Raw genomic sequence first — 20,614 nt, 5'->3', positions numbered from 1 at the left:
GAGTAAAAATGTTCTCCATTCTGTTAAAAGAGTGGTATATTTATTAAGTTTCTGTTTGACCCAGCTGCCAGTGCTCAGAATATCTGACTTGGGCTTACCTCTGAAGTTTAGGGACCAAAATAATGCCCTCATAAACTTAGGTCACATAAGACCTGTCTATGAACTTGAGTCCAATGAACTATTCCAATATTTAATCTGTCATTTCAGCGAATGATTTGCCTCTGCAAGCTTTTCCATGTATAAGGGTGTTTTTAAGTATACACTATTCTTATACATTCAGGAATTGGCCTTAATATAAATGGAGCTATATGGCACATAAGCTACTTTCCATTGACAGCGTGTACTGTATACAATGATCATCCTCGAGAGAACATGGAAGTCTGTCATGCCGTATTATGGTTCATTAATTTGTAAAGAAACTAATGAATCCCCTTTTGCGAGACAGAGAAAATAGCTACTCACAAATAACAACTGTGCACCTTATTCCATAGATGCATTTTTTTTTTTTGAGAAAACGCAAAAGACTTTTGCGTTTCATTGCATTGAAAAGAAGGGGTTTGGTACAATCCTCCTAGGAGGCAGATTTACACGGAGAGTACATGCACATTAGTGGACATCCCAGGTTTGTGGCGATGCATTTGCATACTTATATTTATACAATAGTTATGTGCCATTCCAGACAGGTCAAACCTATTGCTAGATGGGCTTTGTCAACATGTATGCAAAGTTACATCTGTCACTCGAGTCCTGAAATTTGGTCCCTTGGTTCCTTTGTTGTTGATCTGTTCAACATTCATCACTAGTCTTATATCTGCATATATGGAGTTGACACATTCCAAAAATCAGAGTTTACTTAGATTTCATCTGATTAACTAGTTACCAAGGAGGTGTTTGGTTCACACAATGGTAACGGCAACAGGACTGGTATGACGTTACAATGGAGAAGGGCGTAACCGATTCAGCTGCTATTTTGTTTGATTCTAATCAGTAAGGGTATCGATTGAGGTACGGCCTCGCTAACGAGACATTCTCCTTCCTACCCTCGCGCCGCTCCCGCGAGCGACCGAGGGGATAACCCTAGCCGCCGCGAGCGTTCCCTCTCCCTCCCCCCCCCCCCCACCGCCACCTGTCTGCGCCGCCGGGCAAAGCCCGGTGGGTGCTGGCGGCGGCGGGGCCCTTTCTCTCGCTCGTGGGGGCTCGGCGCGGGCGCGGCGGCGGTGTTGCGGAGCGGCAGGCTGGGCGTGGAGGGCCGAACGCAGGTGGTGCAGGGCGGATGCATGGCGGGGGGTGGCGGCGGCGGCGGCTTCAGCTGGATCTGCCCCGCGGGCGGTGCGGGCTGCGGCAGCTTTGTTCGAGGCGGCCTGACCCTCTCTCCTTTGCTCGTCGGCCGGTGGTTGTGACGGACGGTGGCGGCCGACTGGTGGATGTTGGCGGCTCGGCGGGGGTGCCGGAGGTGGTGGGGGTGAACCGGGGAGGGAGGCAGGGAGCCTCCTGACCGTGCCGATGTCTCGGTGGTCCATGTCCCCAGCGGTGCGGTGCAGTGGCTACGGTGAGGATGAGGCCGGCGGCTGCCGACGACCCTTCCCTGCCTGGATCTGTCTGGCTTCCCGCCAAAGGGTCAGTTTTGGGGTGGAAGGAGGTGCCTTCTACCTCTCACCAGTCGGTGGCGTCCATTAGCCGTCGTGGTGGTTGTGTGTGTGTGTGTGTGTGGTGGGGGGGGGGGGGGGGGCTGGATGCCGGGGCGGCGGCCTCGGTGGTGGTAGTCGCACTGCTTGTGGGCGGGGTGTGTGGCTCAGGTGTGGGCTGGTCGCTATGGCCGTTCGGGCGGCATGGCGGCCGGTGCTTTGGCGATCGAAGGCATTTTGAAGGTGGAGCGTGCGTGCCAGGGGAGATCCCCTGCTCGGCTTCGGTTGGGCCGACGATAGCGGCGTCCGTGGGCGTTGTCTCCTTCCTGAAGGCGTCGCCGTGGATACTCTCCCCCTTCGGATGGTCCAGGTGAAAACCATGATCCTTTGGATCCGGCGGCAATGACGCTTCGGTGTCGTTCCCCTTCTTGAAGGTGCCGTCTTGGAGGCCTACTTTCGCCGAACTCAGCTTTGTGGCTGTTCCTTTACTGTATCCGGCCTTGGGTGTGTTGTGCGGTGGTGTGGTGTGGTGTTGAGTTGTTTGCGATGATTGTAATCGGTGATGGTTGCTTTATATATAAAGCGGGGGGAAACCCTTTTTCGGTAAGGGTATCGATTTACTTCACAATGTTTGTTTGTGCAATAAAACCTGAATACAACTGAAAACTGGAGGGGAGATGAAGGACAACTAGAGAGCGGAGGAGAACATGGGAGAAGAATAACATGGGGCCTGAAGAAGCAGCACCGTGAGTAGAGAAGGGGATCGGGAAGGGGGTCGGCGGCCCCCGCCATTGTTGCTGCTCCTCGGATGGTGGCGGCCGCCATTGTGCTGTTCCTCGCATGGTGCCGCCGAGATTGGCTTTCCATCGCCACCACCTGTGCCGTTCGATTTGACGTAGAACAATCGGGGCGAAGGGGATCAAGGGCGGAGGGATCGATCCATGGAACCGTCACCGGAGGCGAAGCGGTAACGGGATCTGTTTCCGGTCTGGGATGGGCAGAAACGTCCGAGACTTAAGGCGTAATCTGTTTACCCCGTATTCATTTACGGGCTGGCCCAACCAAACGTGATTAACAGTATCAGCATCCGGTGTAGCCAGATAACGATACAAATTGGTCGAACCAAACATCTCCCAAGTGCTTTGGTGATTGATAATTGTTCTTAACCTTATTAATCCTGCTGACATAACTCAGTATTTCTGATTTTCCACTGATGCTTCCTGACTTCTATTTGTTGCTCACAATAGCCTACCTATTTTGTAACACGACAGCTCTTCTAATTTAAATTTAGTATTGCTGGTTATAATATACTTCAGTTTTATATCATTCGTAGCTAGGTAGGGCAAGCATACACACAGTTAACTAAAGTGTACCCTAACCTTAAATCATGTGTTTGCATTTTAACATCGTTGTTGCATAGCTAGCTTGGTCATATCTTTAACAAACTATAAACTTGATGCTTGTTTGGCAGATTATGCAGTTTATAGAGACTCAGGGATTCTTGGATTATCTGGAAAGATGCAGCAACACAGAAGAATTCACCAATAACCTTCTTGATAAGTTGCAGGATGCAACTGGGAGAGGACAAAGCCCTCTGGCCATCTTTCCTTCTCATGTTGCTGATCCTGAGATCATAACAATAGCTGATTCTGAGATCGAAGGTTCAGGTACCCATCTACATTTTATTTTTTGCCTAACACTTGTTCTCTCCATCACTGTGTTTCTAACAGTTCAAACCCTATGTATATTAGCATTAGATGACCTCAGAAACACAATTATTTAGGATTGTGTAGATGACCGTGCATTTTTTTATTGGGTCTAATACATTACGGTGTAGGAATTGATTGTAAACAACTTGAGCTCTTTACCAAAACTGTTCAAACACTTTAACTGAAGGAACCATGTAACTGTTGTATTTTCTCCATGTCGAGGTTCATTTTGACTTGTAATGCCTGGGTTGTGGGGTATCTGTTTAGTGCTGCACTTCCATTTTATTCGGGAAGGTAATTAGCCATAAACGCATCTGCAGAACCAGGCAATAGGCACTGTTATAAAGGCTTTCCAGCAAATGCAAGAACAGAAGAACAAGAAGAAAAGCGTAAATCAATTCTAGCATTAGTTGGTGGGGCTAGTAAGCAAGTACCAAGGTACGATGACAGGCCTGCAAGCTTTTTCACCGTTAACCTTTTCCAGTAACTATAAGTCTATAACTGCAATATCAACTGACATCTGTTTTCAGCTCTCCTGCTGTCCGAATCAGTGGAGGTCCAAAGGCAGAAAGTCTGAGTCCCAGAGAGAGGGCGGTAAGTCATGCATACTGCTATGTGAATAAACCCTACCATTGTTTCTGTACATGCATGCCACAGTAGCTTTTCTTTTCTTAAAATAATAACGATCTTCGTTTGATCTATACAGGCAGAGAGAGAAAGGATGGTTCTGGATATAAAAGTAAAGCTCCAGGTAATTATCTGATCATTCTCACTGCTCTCATTTATATTTTACCATGTTCTAAATTGTGATTATCATGGTTTTGTGGTATTGCTCATAAAGAATGGTACTGAGGATGTTCTAAAGTATAGTGGAAGTTATTGGATGCCATGTTTATATACCATCCCTAAATATTGATTGCAGTGGGATCTGCCTGATCAACCTTTTGATACTAACATATTATGTCTGTAAAAGTATATGACTGGCTATTTGAAAATAATCTGTTGGATTTATCTTGTACAATTGTTTGCTGGTATATTTTATTGAAAACATAGACAATAGCATGCATTGTAGTTTGTAAAAAGCCATAACGACTTATATTTCTATAGAGTACTCTACTACCCTGTACGTATTGCTAGTTGCGATAAACTTTTCATGGTGTTGGGTGTCTCTGTGCAAAATATGTCATTTCAGGGAATCAAAAGTGTAGCAACTGTAATTTTTCACTCTATGACTCGGAAGAAGTTAAGAGGTTCTAGCATGTCATTTTATAGGGGTATGCATGGGTATTTATCATCTTAGATTCAGTGTCTTGTTCTGTGCGCTTGGTGGGCTGTGGACAAATAGCAAAATGGAAGGAGTACCAGTCTTCAACTAAATTACTGTGAAAATTACAAGAAACAGTAAAATAAAGAGGATTGTATCCAAGTTGGAATTGCAACTTAGAACTCTTACTCGGAAGTGCGAAGTAATAATCCTGAATAGCGGTAGGGAAATTATTCAGCTGAATTTTTTTAGACCCTTAGGTTGTGAGTTGATTGTTTTGATCATCGTTTTTTTTGGTCGAATGCGCAGGAGAGCTGCACATCATTATGTTAAGAAAGAAAGGAGTCTAATAAGACTCATACAAGCCCAATAGGAAGAGTTTAAATACAAAGGACAATCACTGAGAAAGAAAGCAGGAAACTACTTCGACCACAACCCAAACCACACAACCTATGGCCAGATCCCCCCCCCCCCCCCCCCCCCCCCGAATGCAATGTTGTCCAACCACTTGCTGCCTTGCTTGGCGCCACCAATCAGTAAAAGCAAAATCATTTGGCCCTGGAGTGTGCTGTTGTAACCCAACCATGGATAGCAGAGAGAACCAAACTTCTCTAGAGAACACGCATGCAGTGAACAAGTGTTGTATGGTTTCCTCCTCCTGGTCACAGAGCGTGCATTTTTCCGGGTGAGAACTCGACGAGCCAATTGATCAGCAGTCAACATCGATTAAGAGAGGCCAGCCAAACGAAAAATTTGCAACGAGATGGAGCCCAAGTTTTCCAAATTTCTTCCCATGGCTCAAAACCAACAGCCACTAAGAAGAAACGACGATAGGCTTATTTGGTCGTGAGCTCTCTCAAAAGATATGGCATCAAATCTTAATGTTCCACCATCCTTCTATTTCTTGCACTCTCCTAAGGCTAGTTCAACAATATGAGTGCTACACTTTGCCTTGACTCACCATACTCTGTGTCATTGAGCATTCCAACCTTGATTGCAACTAACTACTTGATGCTTGTGGGATTGCTCACATCTTGGCTATTTGAGAGCAAGTACAATAATGGGCTTATAGCCCGCTTACATGGCACTTTTGCCTATGTGGAGGAGAGAGACATGGAAAAATGGTGGGAGTGGGCTCTCATGCAAGAGCCTAGCTATATTCCTACTCCTAGGCAAATGCAATAAATATGAAGAAAGGGATATAGAGAAGGTGGAAAAAAGTAGTAGTCTTATAGCCAACCTTATAGCTAACCTTGTTGTATGAGTGACTATAAATGATGACTATATATGACATGACAACATCATATAGCCAGCAGTTGGCTATACTATTAACCATGCTCTGAGCAGGGTCAGCCTTGTTGGGGTGGTCATGCCTGGATCTTGGTGACGTGGGGCAGGATCAGCCTCACACCTGGACTTGACGGCATGGCAGGATAAGCCTCGCGGGCTGATCCCTCCTGGATCTTGGCGACATGCGCAGGGTCAGCCTCGCCAAATTATTCCCGCCTGGCTTATCATGCGGGCCGAGTCAGCCGTGCCAGGCTATGATCCGGCCTGGGGCGCTATAACCCACCCTACACCATCATTTGCCCCTGCAACTCAGTTGCTAACAAAAGGTGTAATCAATTACAACAACGTCGAACCTGTTCATTTATGTCAATTCGGGATGGGGCAGCGGCCCTCTCGCACAACACTCTGATTCTATGGAGTGGGACCCCAACTTTAGAAATGGATATTTCCTAATATGCGGCTGCGAACCAAAAACATGCCTACTCGGTCAAACTTAGCTAACATGGAGTGTGGAAAAGTGAGGCAAACCCACGGACCAATCAAACAAGCGCTAAGAGACTTGATGTCATTTAAATCCTTTCTGAGCCAAAAGCCTAGCCATGGCCGTGCCTGAAAGTAGCAAGTGTGCAGCCGCCTCTGTTTTGTGTAAATTTTCAGTAGATTGCTATTACCACTAAAGCTGGAATGCCATAAATATAACATTTTGAGGCCTAAAATCGCGATAGAACCATTACAGTCTGCAATTTAAAGCAGTGTTGTTCAGGTTGTTTCATTTTGTACTCTGCGCTGCAAACTTTGTTTCTCAAACATGCCTGGGAGTGTCATTTTTTTCTGAGAGAAAGAAAGTGCATCACTTTTTTTGAGAGAGAAAGGAGGCGCGCCATTTTCATTAAGAAGAAAACACTAAGATAGCCTGAACGACTAAAATACAAGTTTTACAGTATGAGCACTGCATCCGTCAACTGCGAGGTCAAGAGCCATCCTCACCAATCGACCTATGGCCATAATGACAGGAAACTCGCCTTGCCCAGCCTCTAGCAAACTCCTCTCCTAATAGAGAATTTTAGACTAAAAATTCCCTACTAAGCATATTATGCTAAAGTTATTTGCATGTTTTATCTTCAGGGACTATGGCTTCGTCTTCTGAGACTTGGGGCAACTGAGGATCCCCTTTCATCATTCGAATATGGAACCATTCTTGGTATCTTGAAGTTTCAGTTTATACTATATTCTGTCATTGTGTAACACATTTATCTATATATGTCTTACTTGCTCAACATGATTTCTGTTGCCTTTTTGCAGCTTTGATTGAGTCTGATGCAGAAGGCATCGGAGGGAGTGGCTTTGTTGAATGCATCAGAGAGCACATTCATTCTGTAATCTGAATCTTATAACTACATAATGTATACCTTGCTACTTTCTGATCCACTTCATAAGTAACTTTTCTACCTTATAGGGTTGGCAATGCCGCTTGACTGATGAGCAGTTTATTGCTGTAAAAGAACTGGTGAGTCTGATTTCTTATTCCATAGCCCCACATTCTGCATGGTATAAGTACTGGTTCTTGCAAACAGTTTTTCATGTTCAAGGCGGTGATTGCCATGATATTTAGCTGGTCACTAAGATGTAGGTAAGTCGGCAAACTAGTTGTGCTAACTCATCACTTATAATTTCATTGCTATGAAAATTTGACTTCTGTATCAGGTGGTGGTGGGTACTGCCTTTATAAGCTTATAAAATTATAACGCTATATTTGTGCCGATGTTTTCAATAGGAATCGTATTCGTACCCAATTAATTATCACTTCACTACTATGGAACTTACGCCTAGCTTCTTTCTTTACAATCTTATGAAGCTTGCATTTTGTGTGTGTACATGCAGATCTATCAATATGCTTATCTTCTTTTCTCTGTCGTGTCTATTCTTGCAAAGAATCTCATCATTCTCTCTTCATGCAGCTTAAAACGGCTATAACTCTTGCTAGCTCTCGCGATGATGTGTCAACCATTAGAGATGCTCTTGAAGTTTCTGCTGAAATGTACAGGAAGGACCCAAACAATGTTCAAGACTATGTCCAGCGTCATCTGTTATCCCTATCTGTCTGGGAGGAGCTTCGGTATGTCGTTACTAGCATGAGATAATTCGTTCGTAAGTTAAGATTAGTATTCAAAGGTGCAATCCATATGCCATGTCATTGTCTAATCTAAAAGTGTTGCTACGTCGATCTTGAACAGCACATTAGCTTGTCATGTCATGCAGCTTTGTTTTGAAATAAGCTGAGCGTGTGTGTGTGTGTGCCTGTCATGTCATTGCAGCTTTGTTTTGAAGTAAGCTGAGTGTGTGTGTGTGTGTGTGTGGACTAAAATATAACTTTGGGGCTTCAATTGACAAATAGCGTGTAGGTTCAGTTCTCATAAGTAAAAAATAAGGCAATCCTGAAAAGTGAGGAGAATCAAAATAAGTTACATGAAATTCAAACAAACATTGTCTATCGCCAGCAGCATGATTACTCATCGGCCTGTGTGGATCACAGTCTCTGGAGTAAGTTTTAAGTTTATCAGGTGGATCACACCCTTCTTAATAGATGGGAGATCCATTCTCCTTTCTTCTGTTTGTTTAGGTTTATTGCCATGTGTTCATTTGTGTTTCTAATAGGTTCATTACCATGTGTAATTTTAGTCATTCAGTGTCCATCTAGGGTTAGAGTTGTTGTAGCGTCCATCTATGGTATGGATAGTATACATGATTGTTTTTCTTTGGCAGCTTCTGGGATGGCTACTTTGAATATTTGATGGAAAACTGTTCAAACAAGTAAGTTTCTGAATTAGTTATGTATATGCCTTTACATCATGCATTAGTTTGCAAACATATGATTAGACAGAAATTCTTGATGCAGGTTTAAAAATATGAACAGTAAGGAATATCTTACATGTACATGGTTGTGCAGTATGTGCAATATAACTGTAATTTTTCCTTTTTATGCCTCCGCGTATCTTCTAGACTAGAAAAACCATGTACTGTTATAGCAGATTTGTAAAATTGCATTAAATTGATTGAAATAAAACGTGGAAAATATTACGTGTTGATGTCAACGTTCATCTGTTCTTTACTAGACAAATTCCAGTATTTACAAAAAATTGGGACAAGCAAAGTACCAATGCATCTACTGTGGGGAGAAACTCCTTTTACTTGTATGGGTGGGTGCTCCCACTATCTCAACCAGTGAGTGCTTGAGGTTTCTGCACATTCTCTCAACCTATTGCAATCAATGTACACTGAGATAATGTGCACAGGGCTCAAGGCGCATTCCATGGATGTGATAATGGTAGCACCGATCAATACAATAAGAAAATTCCAATATTTATACTTGTTATCTTATGATCTTATCTCTTGTGTATTTTTCTGTTTCAACAGGTCAACAAATTATGTAACATTAGTTACTGCACAGCTCATTGTCATGGCAACTCACATGGTACTTAGCAGGTTATGTCTTGTATTCACTGTCAAGCAATCAAATTTTACTATCCTGACTTTCTATTTTGTCTATAATGTAGGCTGGATTGGGATTACCTGATATTGATTCTTGGAATATGATCGAGAAAATAGCAGAGAGAAACAACTTAGGGTATAAGCAGCTTGTAAGTCAAACTAGAACATGACAGTGTCTTGATAAATGCCCGCTGTAAAATGTATTTTCTTAATAATTATTTTGAACTTCCCTCAGATCAAACTTAGAGCATTGCTCACACATCTGCAACAACTTCGTGTTGGCTATTGGGGGGTCCCTATAGGAAAAGGCCAACCACCGCCATCATATAGCATGGCCTCCCCTCGTGCGCTTGATATATCTGATGAAAGCGAACAACCTGCTGAGGCATCCGTGTTAGGCCGAAGTTGGGTGCACAGTATGTTCAGTAGGGACAGAAGCTTAAGAGCTAGCTCCTTCAATCGAGCCAGTAAGTTTAAGCTAGTCCCACCTTTCCTCCTTTGAGGACCTAAATGGAGAATATATTATCTTGACATCTCCATATGTCCCTAATATGACTTGGATAATCTCAGGTGATACAAAGGCTGGTGCTACTGCAGGCAAAACAGACCTAGCTGCTGCGCAGAAGAAAACTCAAACAAATATGAGGATCCTTAGAGGACACACAGCTGCCATTACTGCGCTTCATTGTGTCACAAGAAAAGAGGTGTGGGACCTTGTTGGTGATCGTGAAGATGCTGGATTTTTCATCAGTGGAAGCACGGATTGCACGGTTAGCTTTATGCTGTCATAATTATTTTATTTGCTATCGTTGCTTTAGCGTAACTAGCACAAATGCCCGTGCGTTGCAACGGGAGAAATATCACACCACACATAGATCAGTGAACCATGCCAGTAATGCTTAAAACTTAAACAACTAATTTTATCAAGCTCAACATGAAATTATCACCCAAATTAATTTAGCCGTTGGATACGCAAGATCAGTCTACAATAGCCATTTGATCTACAGTTGAGAGCTCCTCCACCAAGCGCATGCAGTAACGGAAGCATGCATGCAAAACGTGTAATGTTTGTTTTAACCCAAAAGAACTGATGCATGCGTGCATGCAACTCACTCCGATGCTCAATGAAAGAAAAATATAGCATGCATCATTTTTTTCTTCAGTTTGGACTTACTCAGAGAGGTACACATTTGTTTCTAAAATATTTATAAGAAAATTATCATGCTATAGGAGGAGCCGTAAAGACATTAGCTAGATTTTTCTTTTTGAGATTTAGAGCAGGGAAACTACTCTATTGTAGCCACAATTCTGAAGACATGAGTTGACGGAGGCACTCAGGTACGTCGGCGATCATCTCCTGGTCTCCTGTACTTCTGGCCACAGCTGCAAGCCCATGCGCCAGGGTGTTGCATGATCTTCCTACACGATTAATGGTGTGGGCTTGAAACTTATTCAGAGCTTCCTTGATGTCAATGAGCAGCGCATAGTGAGGGGAACGAGAGCAGTCCCCCATCTTCAGAGCATTTGCAACCACTTGGCTGTCTAGTTCCAAAATCAGAGGACCTCTATAAACTCTCATGAGTCTGTTGAGACCAAGCAGAGCAGCTTTCGCTTCTGCTTCCTCGACGCTGCGGCATGGCGACATCCTTTGGCTGACAGAGATGAGAACATTTCCTTTACTGTCTCTGCCGACGGCTCCTGCAGCGGACTCGCCTGAATCTGCCATATAAGAGGCGTCAGTATTCAACTTGATCGATCCCATGGGGGGTCCAGACCACTGAATTTTTTGCTCTGCCTGGCTCGCACCCTGTCCACTGTTAGCTCCCAGGCTCTCATCTTTATATATATCCCGCAATGTTGTCGCGCTTCGGAACTCCTCTGCGTACCTAGTCAAGAACTGTACCGAGCCAACGATTGATTCCTTTCCTGAGTTTCGGATGCAGTCTTCCCGCAAGTGCCAACATCTCCAGAGAATGAATAGGATGTTAGCGCGAGTTTCTTCGGATTCAGGGTCAAGGAGCATCTGCAGCCAGTCTGTTCCGGTGTATCTGAATGATTTCTCCGGTGGGAGGTGCCATTCTTTCCTCATGGCTTCCCTGAGGCCTCTACTCTTAGTACAGGAAATTACCGCATGGTACTCGTTCTCTTCACCATTGCCACAAATATTACAGATCGAATCCACCTCGAGTGTCGTCCTGCATTTGTTATTTTTTGTGGCGAGGGTATTCGTAGCTATCCTCCATGCAAAGATCCGGATTTTTGCCGGTACTTTCGCTTTCCAAATAAGGTCCCAATGCTATGGTCATCTGCATCTCGTGTTGAGCTTGAAGGATTTGCTTGCTGGGTCTGGAGTGTGGAGGCAGCCAGTCTGTAAGCGCTCCTAACCGAAAAAATTCCATTCTTCTCATAGTGCCAAGCGACACAATCTTTTGCCTCTGCTCTTGGGATGGGGATTTTGCATATTTCGTCAGCGTCAAACTCATGAAAAATCTGGCGAATCAGTGGCACATTCCATTCCTTACTTTTTCAATGCAGTATTTATGTATACAAACTCCCGCAGCAACGCGCGGGGTATTCGTCTAGTATATTAAGAAATGAAGGCATTCACATGAATAAATGCATTTGAAATAAAAATAGGGAGTAAAGCAGCTAAATATGAACGTTTTCATAAAATCATTTGAACCTAGCTTTTTATTTAAGTGGCTTTTCAAATTCGTTCCAAACCTTTTCTAAAATCCACTCCAAACATTTCTCTTAATTATTTCTGCAATTATCAGAGCTCCACCAAAAATATACACATTTCGGAAACTCAAATGGGTCTGAATTCAACTTTTCCAAAATATGTAACTTTTTTATATGGGCTAAGTATAAATTGTAGGCTCCATGTAAAAAGGTTCCAAAAAAAATTAAAAATCGCTGGCTATTTCTTTTCTTCTCTTCCCCCTCTCTCTAATTTCTTTTTTTAGGCAACCTCTCTCTAATTTCTGTAAAAAACAATTGAGTGGAGAAACGGAAATAAAGAAGACAGTAGCAGCACAGGGGCCAAAGCCAACCTAAACTACCGCCGCCTAGCCTAAGGCCCAGGTCGGCCTCCTCAATAAACCCTAGAGCCCACCCAGAGTCGCTCTCACTCCTCGTTTTCCTGGTCCTCTGATCCCCTGCCGCTGTCCACCGGCGAGCGTCGCCTCCAGCCCGAGTGCCTCTCGCTCCTCTGCCGCTCTCTCCTCCCAGTGCCCGCTGCCACCGTGGCTCTGCTCCGGCAGCGCTCCTCGCGCTCAACTCGTATCGTCGCCGCTAGTGGTGGCTGGGTTTGATCTGGCGGCGGGGCGGTGATTGGAGACGCTGCCTCGAGTTCGTTAGACCGTTGCAATATCGTCCTCGGCGGCTGCGTGCACTGCGGCTGCCGGTTTCTTGGGCTCTCTCTCAAGCCTTCTCTTTTATTGGATTCATGAATCTCTCCTCTTTGATTGGCTATATGTCATACTTTTCTTGTTGGCTTGTTGGTTCTTGCAATTTGGAACGTATATAAGTTGTTAGAATCTGATGTAAAGTGCCGGGGTGGGACTATTAATTTGAATTGGATTGGAAATTTTGGCACAAATTCTGTTTGCTACAGCCGGAAGAGATGGGAGGGCAGGTTGTGAGGCGAACGTTTTTAGCAGCCCTTAAAATAAATTTTGGCCCGTTGACTTAGGCAGCTGAAACAACGGCCCGAACGAGCGAATAGACAATTAATATGACGACGGACGGACGGGCAGTATATAAATAGATTAGTACCACCTTGGATTTTGGAAAAAATATGAATGTGTTGAAAAAAAAACTGAAAGGGTAAATTCATGGGAAAAAAGCGTATTGTGACGGTGAACCCACGGAGTCAATCCGTGCTTTATTATTAGGGAAAGATTGTTAAATTCTGGTATCAACCACACCAGTAGCGAATCATGGGCCAGAGTATGATGACCTCTCCAATTTTTACCAATCTAAGTGGTGAAACTTTTTCAAGGAAAAAGCAAGTTTATTATGACATTATCATGAAAATTAGAACCTACCAGGCAAGTTAGGAAAACTTACGTTAATCAAGATGCTTTCAAAATACCAGATATGGTTTTAGTCATGTTTTTTGTTGAGAAAAACTGATATTCTCAATACTTGTCTTTGTAGAGATACATACCACATTTCTGCACCCGAGCTCATATGATCTTGCATGAACAGTAAACTCAAAACAAATAGTAAAAATCATTAAATCTGAAAGTTTTAGGCATCGAACATGATAATGTCTTCTAACTGCATGCAATTTTTTGTGTCGAAAGGACATCTCTGGTGCCCTGTGCAGAAAAAACATGGGTGCTCCAAAAAGCCTTTGCTAGAGTACCTATTTTTGTTTTGTTTGTGCAGGGAACTGCAGATGTCCTTTCATCGTGAAATTTTGCATGCAGTTAGAAGACATGAGCAGGTTGATGCCTAAGGGAATTTCTAGTCGAACCCCTAAAATTTAGCCCCCAAAGGCCCCCTCAAACCTTAACTCCTCAATTTTTAGCAGTTAAATGAAAACGGTTCCTGATACTTCATTTGGATGATGGTTGATGCAATGAAATAAGTTGCATGAAATTCATGTAGCGTGTATGTTCCCAATACTTCATTTGGAGGAGTATCCAATTTAGAGTCCTCTGATGCAACTGTCTCAAGAATGACGGTTGGATCTCTGGAGTGCCCTTTGTAGTTACCTTTCCACCCCGTAGGACAATTCTTCCATGTCCAGTGCATGAAATCAATTGATCAAAGCATCCCTGGCCATCCTCATTCTTCACTCAAACTCAAGAGTTTCTCGGTGTCTTCATCATCGGGTGCCCTCAAGTACTCCGGTCCATAAATCTCAATGACGGCTTGTGTGTATCTTCGAACAGCCTCTAGGATTGAATCTTCCCCAATGCGGACATAGTCATCAATGGTGTCAGCTGAATACCCATAGGCAAGCACTCGAACAGCCGCCACATACTTCATCAATGGGCTTGCACAGTTGCACTTATCTCTCCCAATGCACTTCTCCTAAGTGTAAACCATGGATCATGCTCCTCAACAACTTTTGCAATGGTGAGGAAGAGACTTCGGTGCATCCGAAATCGCCAGCGAAAATATTTCTCTCGATAGGTTGAATTGGGTGCAAAGTAATCCTTCATAAGCTTGGCATGGCCTTCTGATCTATCGCGATTGATGTACAAGCGGCAGAACTGTGATCCTAGTCTTGGTCGCTGAAAGTATCATGAACGATCCTGACAATGGCCATTTTAAAATCATCGTCTTTTTCCTCCTCCGACGAAGAGTCGTCGAAGAATATCTCCCTTAACCTCTTCATGTACACTATGGAATATTCGATGTTGATTTTGATTGCAAAAACAATAAAACACAATGAAAAAGCCAAAAAAACGCACCTAGGCAATTTGTCGAACACTTTGCGGGTGGACAGTGGGGGCTGGAGGATGGTCTGCAGGCTTCGAGGAACAAGACTCTCCTCCAAGCCGTGCTTGCCCGTCGCCGGCCAAGCTCGCTGCGGCCATACTCTGGTTTTCGGAATTTCGCTGGCGTGGTCGCAATTCCGGCGCTACGTAGCTCTTCCGTGGGTGCTCAGCGGCATCTCGGTCGTCCACCGGTTCCGATTTGGACGAAACCAAGCTCGGCGGTGGCCTTTTTCGCTCACTAGAGTGCGGCGGTGACGGTGAAGATATGTGGCGATTCCGGCAGTGGCGCCGCCGGCGAGCTAATCAAACATGGCCCGAGAGGTCGGTGGGGGTGTCGGCGAGCGTGCGTGCTGGCCGGCGGAGGAAAGGAAATTGGCGGAGACGGCGCCGGGGTGTAGGTAGTCAAGCGATCTGGATGCATATGAGAGGGTTTTTTGCTGAGAAGTTGCTTCGGCCGTTCAAATCTTAGGCGCTGACCACAGGCTAATTTTTTTGAGTTAAACCGGCTGAGGGTTCGGCTAGGTGTGGCTCAACTCCTAAAAAGGGAATATTTTGAGGAGTTAAGCACTTTTGAGGGTTTGGCTGGATGCTCTAAAATTCAGTTTTTTTAAACTATTTTTATGATTTTCCTGTTCACGAGGGATCATATGAGCTTGGGTGCATATTTTTTTCCTTCCATAGTAAGGCTTCTGTGCGATCTACTTTTTCTTGTGTCCATAGGATCACGCTACAGAGGATCAATATCAAACTGTATAACGCCTGCTAGTGGCTTGTAATTGTTCGAAAATGTGAACTGGCTGGTTATGGCTCACTGCTCACTCAGTTCACATCCAGTTTCCAGAAAAGAATCGAATGCCAAATTAAAATTGGATTATTCCTTATCTTGTAGCCATACTTGAACAATCAAAATTGTGCAGGCTTGTAATCGGTTGGTATTACGTGTACTATGTTGGGTAACATCATTTGTGCTTCTGCAAACTCTTGCAAAAATACGTACATCTATCTTTGTAGCCCATGATTTTGTAAGTTTTGCAATACAGTGGTTGTTCTACTCTAAAAGGATTGCTAAGTGCTTCTTACTAGTTGAGGGTTTCAGTAACATCTGCGCAATGCTTGTTCATTATCTTCACCTTGGTCGGTGCTTATAGCTATGCTGCATTACAATGAAATCTCTTCATGAACAATTGTGCGTATGTGTGTCCTTAATGTGGATAGTGATTGATACAGTGATTTTGCATGCAGGTAAAAGTTTGGGATCCAAGTTTGCGTGGTTCCGAACTTCGAGCAACACTTAGAGGGCATACCAGGTAGAAAATGTCATCCACATTACTCAATGGAACTGTCAGCTGTGTGACCATTGTGTTTAAACTTAATTTTACATCCTACTCCCTCCGCCCCAAAATAATTGTCGCTGATTTAGTACAACTTTGTGCTAAAGTTGTACCAAGTCAGCGGCACTTATTTTGGGATGGAGTATCATAGTTGGGTGTATAGTAATCTGACTAACTAATTACAATTGCTCATCCGAGACACTGTATAATGCAAGCAAACAGTTGACTTTTCTCAGTATACATGTTCAAGCATGTATCATTGTTACTGTTATTTGGAGAGTCTTTTGCATAATGCAACTTGAACCATCTTGCAAATGCATGGGCATGGGGTTGCATGTAATAGTTGCATACCCTATATCTGCCCTTTCAAGCATGGTTCCTTTATGTCTAATGTTCAACCAAGGAATGTGATAGCCTTTTTTTCCTTTTCCTTTTTTGGCCGAGCATTGGATCAGTTCTACACTTGTTTTCGTACGACGAAAAAAGAATATTCATGCATTGGTTCTGGCACGAGTGTTGTTCTTGCTCTCATCCATAAAGTTGTTGATAATCATAGGACAACAGTAACATTAATTGTAAAGTGTTGTAAGGTCTTTTATGGTCTATGGCTGATACGTTCGCAGTAGTGGTTATCAACAGACTAGTCATAGACCTTCAAGTACTTTTGATTGGTCTTTTGTCTTTCTAGCAGCATCGTAAAGTATTCAGGGTCTTTAACTTGCCATGCTGATTTGGCTACTCAAATTCAGTCTAGATTAACTGCTGTCCACTTAAATTCTTGCAGGACAGTTCGGGCTATTAGTTCAGATCGTGGCAAAATAGTTTCTGGAGGTGATGATCAATCTGTCATAGTCTGGGATAAGCAAGCTTTTAAGCTTCTGGAAGAACTGAAGGGCCATGACGCACCGGTTAGCTTCTTCATCAATAGTAGTAACTTACATATCATTGTCTCCATATCTAACCCTTACTAAGCATGTTCATGCACAATTGACATTGATATAGGTCACTTCTGTGCGGATGCTCTCAGGAGAACGTGTTCTTACTGCATCTCATGATGGTACGGTGAAGATGTGGGATGTCCGGACTGATACTTGTGTTGCTACCGTGGGTCGTTGTCAAAGTGCAGTTCTCTGTATGGAATACGATGACTCGACTGGAATTCTGGCAGCTGCTGGGAGAGATGTGTATGTACTTTTTTAACTTGGAAATGTTTTTAGTGCTTTAAACTAATACTTACTTGAACAACTTTTGTTCCATTCTAATCTGAAAGGTCATTTCATCAGGGTGGCGCATGTCTGGGATATTCGTTCAAGTAAGCAGATGTTCAAGCTTCAAGGGCATACAAAGTGGATAAGGTAATGCCTCTGTTGGACTGTTGAGCATCCACATTCTCCTGCGCTGGCGATTTCGACCAGTAATTTACTACAGATGCTGACACAAATTTTGGTTGATTATAGATCAATGAGGATGACTGGGGAAACGATAATAACTGGGAGTGATGATTGGACAGCTAGGGTGTGGTCTCTTACACGGGGAACATGTGATGCTGTATTAGCATGCCATGCTGGTCCCATACTTTGTGTTGAATACTCACCTTCGGATAAAGGAATTATCACTGGTATGTGACCCATTGCTTATTTTTAAAGTTAGGTGGGAGGTCTGCCAAATCATATCGACTGTGTATTCACTATTAAAGAATTCTCTCCATGTCATATGTATCTGATCCTTAATTAATATGCCAGGTTCCTCTGACGGGCTTATACGTTTTTGGGAAAACGAAGGTGATGCATTATGGATTGTGAAAATTGCTTCATCTGTTTTTCTGTATTTACTTTTTGTACCTTATTTAGGAAAGTTAATGTGTTTGCATTATTTGTACAAAAGGGAAACATAGCATTTATCACTAGAGGATACTGAGCTGTGTTACAGCACGAGTTTTCTTAATGACTGATCCACATTGTTCCAGTAATTACCCATGTAATGGTGGATGCAAAGTTACATAAAATTGGAAATAGTTCTGTGTTATTAGCAACGGCAGTCCTATGCACTGTATGATTGACTGAACAAGTTATTCAGCATGTTTAGTTTGCAGTTTAGCATCAATGGAATGTGTCATTGACTTCGATGACATGTTAGTAGTTTTCGTAATTAGTACTTAGCACCAATCAGTGTATTGTGGACCTTTTAGTACCTGTGGCTGCATATCTACTGGAACCCGCATACTTATTGGATATGTGGAACCCTTTTGGCTTGGACACCATAACAACATGAAAATTTACCAGAAAAGAAAGATAGACTACTGTGTCAAGATATATGTTCAATTTTATAATTTACGAGCCACTCCTCTTACCATTAACTGATCTGTTGATGGTAGCCTCATTTCATCATTTTATGGTTTCAAATTTATATTATTATTTTATGAACAAACACTTGTATATGGAAAAATAAATATAATGTTAATGTGGCAGAAACTGGTGAATGGAACTCAGGACATTTCATTTTTATTGTAGGAGGCATAAAATGTGTTAAGAATCTGACGCTTCACTCGGCATCGGTCCTGTCCATTAGTGCTGGTGATCACTGGCTTGGAATTGGTGCTGCTGACAATTCTATGTCTCTTTTCCATCGACCACAAGAACGATTCGGAAGTTTCTCAAATACAGGATCAAAAGTTGCAGGATGGCAGCTTTATAGAACTCCCCAGAAAACGTCTGCAGTGGTAATACATCTCATTGCTTTGTTTAATTCATTCCTTCCTAGCATGTTTGCAATATTGATCAATGAGAGGCTTGTATCGATTTCTATCGCGGTCATAGCATGATAGCAAGCAGGGCAATGCAGTAGGCACGTAACAATCATGCACTAGAAATTCAACACATAGATGATAGATGTCTTTCCCCACTTTTGTTAACTATTTTGTACGTAACAAGCAAAGCTGCCTGCTTTTAGCAAGGATGCTTGTACCACATCTGTATTTTGTTCATACTTATCTTTTGAGAAACAATTACTATTCATACTTGACGTCTGCTCCGTGACGTTCCTGGCACAACTATGTGTTTGATTAATGTCCGACCGGGCCAATTGTTCGCAAGCATGACTGTAGATAGTCATACTATATGCATATGATGTTCCTAGGCACGTCATAAAATCACCTTTTTTGTAAGCATCATTGTAAGTTTGTAGTATGTCCAAGATGCCATATTAACATTCATGGTTGAACAAATGGTCGTCCATTCTAAATCCTCAATTTTCCTTGTGACAGGTGAGATGTATAGCCTCGGACCTGGATAGGAAAAGAATATGCAGTGGTGGCCGGAATGGACTTCTTCGGCTGTGGGATGCTACCACAAGTATCTAAGACATTACTAGGATTTTTTTTTTTTTTGCGGGGTTAGGATATATTCATGTAAAGAAATGTCAATTGCCCTGTGATGTTGTATGTCATTTTCTGTTTTTGGTCGTCTTGTAGAAATAAGACAGAAACTTTATTTGTTCCATCCATTATGTAATCTCAAAAGCTGTTTTGATGCCTCGTGCGAAATTTTGTCTAATTTTAAGGTCTAGGTGACCCCTAGCCTGCCAGGTAATCCCTCCGTTCACAAATATAAGATGTTTTGCATATTTTAATACGGACAACATTGACTGATATCTTTATCTTTACCTATATACATATATATATATATATATATATATATATATATATTATTTATATATATATATATATATATATATATATATATATACTAATAAAGCGGCTATCGTTTCTGGTCGTCCGTCATCAAAATTACCCTCCAAGTTAGTAAAAATTACCCACCAATGTCACCCGTAAGTGGGAAAACGTTTTAATTTTTTAGACCAAAAATCGCCGCCTTTTCGTTGTTTTAGAGCGGCACGACGAGCAGAAATCACAGATCGGTCCGTAGCAAAGTGGTAGGTCGAGGTCTCCTCTAGGGATGAGACCAGGGTTCGATCCCCAGCCTCTGCAATTTCTATCATTCTTTTCTCGCGCATGTCCTATCAATGAATGCATTCATGGGCCGGCCCATGTGCTGGGCTGTACTCCCCTGTTTTTTTTATTTTACTTTTTTGTCTTTTCTTTTCTCATTCTGTTTTCTTTCTTCTTTAAATTAATTCGGGATTTTAATATTCTAAAAGTTGCGAGTTTTAAAAAAATGTTTGAGAAATTACAAAATATATGTGAATTAAAAGATGTTTAGAAAAACATAATTTTTTTGCAGATTCAAAAAATGTTGGTGGTTTTGCAAAACTGTTTGTACAATTACAAAAAAAAATCACAATTTGGAAAAAATTGTCGGGAATTAAAATCATGTTCATGATTTTGAAAAAATGATTGTGTATTTAAAACATATTTGGGGAACTTAAAAAAACTGTCCATGACATTTTAGAAAAAGTTCACAAAAATAAAAATAAATATTTATTTTTTAAATTT

General features: G+C 42.6%; 1 protein-coding gene across 1 annotated transcript in view; it reads left to right on the top strand.

Annotated features, from left to right (window-relative positions):
- Window positions 1-19,793, top strand: part of LOC123069976 (DENN domain and WD repeat-containing protein SCD1) — a 30,124-nt gene extending 10,331 nt beyond the window's left edge. Inside the window, exons 11-31 of the mRNA XM_044492976.1 lie at window positions 3,097-3,292; window positions 3,655-3,772; window positions 3,865-3,928; window positions 4,041-4,085; window positions 7,014-7,089; window positions 7,191-7,264; window positions 7,345-7,395; window positions 7,847-8,004; window positions 8,652-8,699; window positions 9,303-9,360; window positions 9,443-9,526; window positions 9,613-9,844; window positions 9,948-10,147; window positions 16,076-16,140; window positions 16,949-17,072; window positions 17,167-17,348; window positions 17,448-17,519; window positions 17,622-17,782; window positions 17,907-17,945; window positions 18,675-18,883; window positions 19,427-19,793. Coding sequence (XP_044348911.1) covers window positions 3,097-3,292; window positions 3,655-3,772; window positions 3,865-3,928; window positions 4,041-4,085; window positions 7,014-7,089; window positions 7,191-7,264; window positions 7,345-7,395; window positions 7,847-8,004; window positions 8,652-8,699; window positions 9,303-9,360; window positions 9,443-9,526; window positions 9,613-9,844; window positions 9,948-10,147; window positions 16,076-16,140; window positions 16,949-17,072; window positions 17,167-17,348; window positions 17,448-17,519; window positions 17,622-17,782; window positions 17,907-17,945; window positions 18,675-18,883; window positions 19,427-19,522 — 2,352 coding nt within the window. The 3' untranslated portion in view covers window positions 19,523-19,793. The remainder of the gene's footprint in view (window positions 1-3,096; window positions 3,293-3,654; window positions 3,773-3,864; window positions 3,929-4,040; window positions 4,086-7,013; window positions 7,090-7,190; window positions 7,265-7,344; window positions 7,396-7,846; window positions 8,005-8,651; window positions 8,700-9,302; window positions 9,361-9,442; window positions 9,527-9,612; window positions 9,845-9,947; window positions 10,148-16,075; window positions 16,141-16,948; window positions 17,073-17,166; window positions 17,349-17,447; window positions 17,520-17,621; window positions 17,783-17,906; window positions 17,946-18,674; window positions 18,884-19,426) is intronic.
- Window positions 19,794-20,614: the final 821 nt, after the last annotated feature.

The sequence above is a fragment of the Triticum aestivum genome, chromosome 3B (genome assembly GCF_018294505.1).
Source record: "Triticum aestivum cultivar Chinese Spring chromosome 3B, IWGSC CS RefSeq v2.1, whole genome shotgun sequence".
In the NCBI taxonomy this organism is placed as follows: Eukaryota; Viridiplantae; Streptophyta; class Magnoliopsida; order Poales; family Poaceae; genus Triticum; species Triticum aestivum.
Note: the sequence above shows the minus strand (reverse complement) of the source record. Positions and strands in the feature narration are given on the sequence as shown.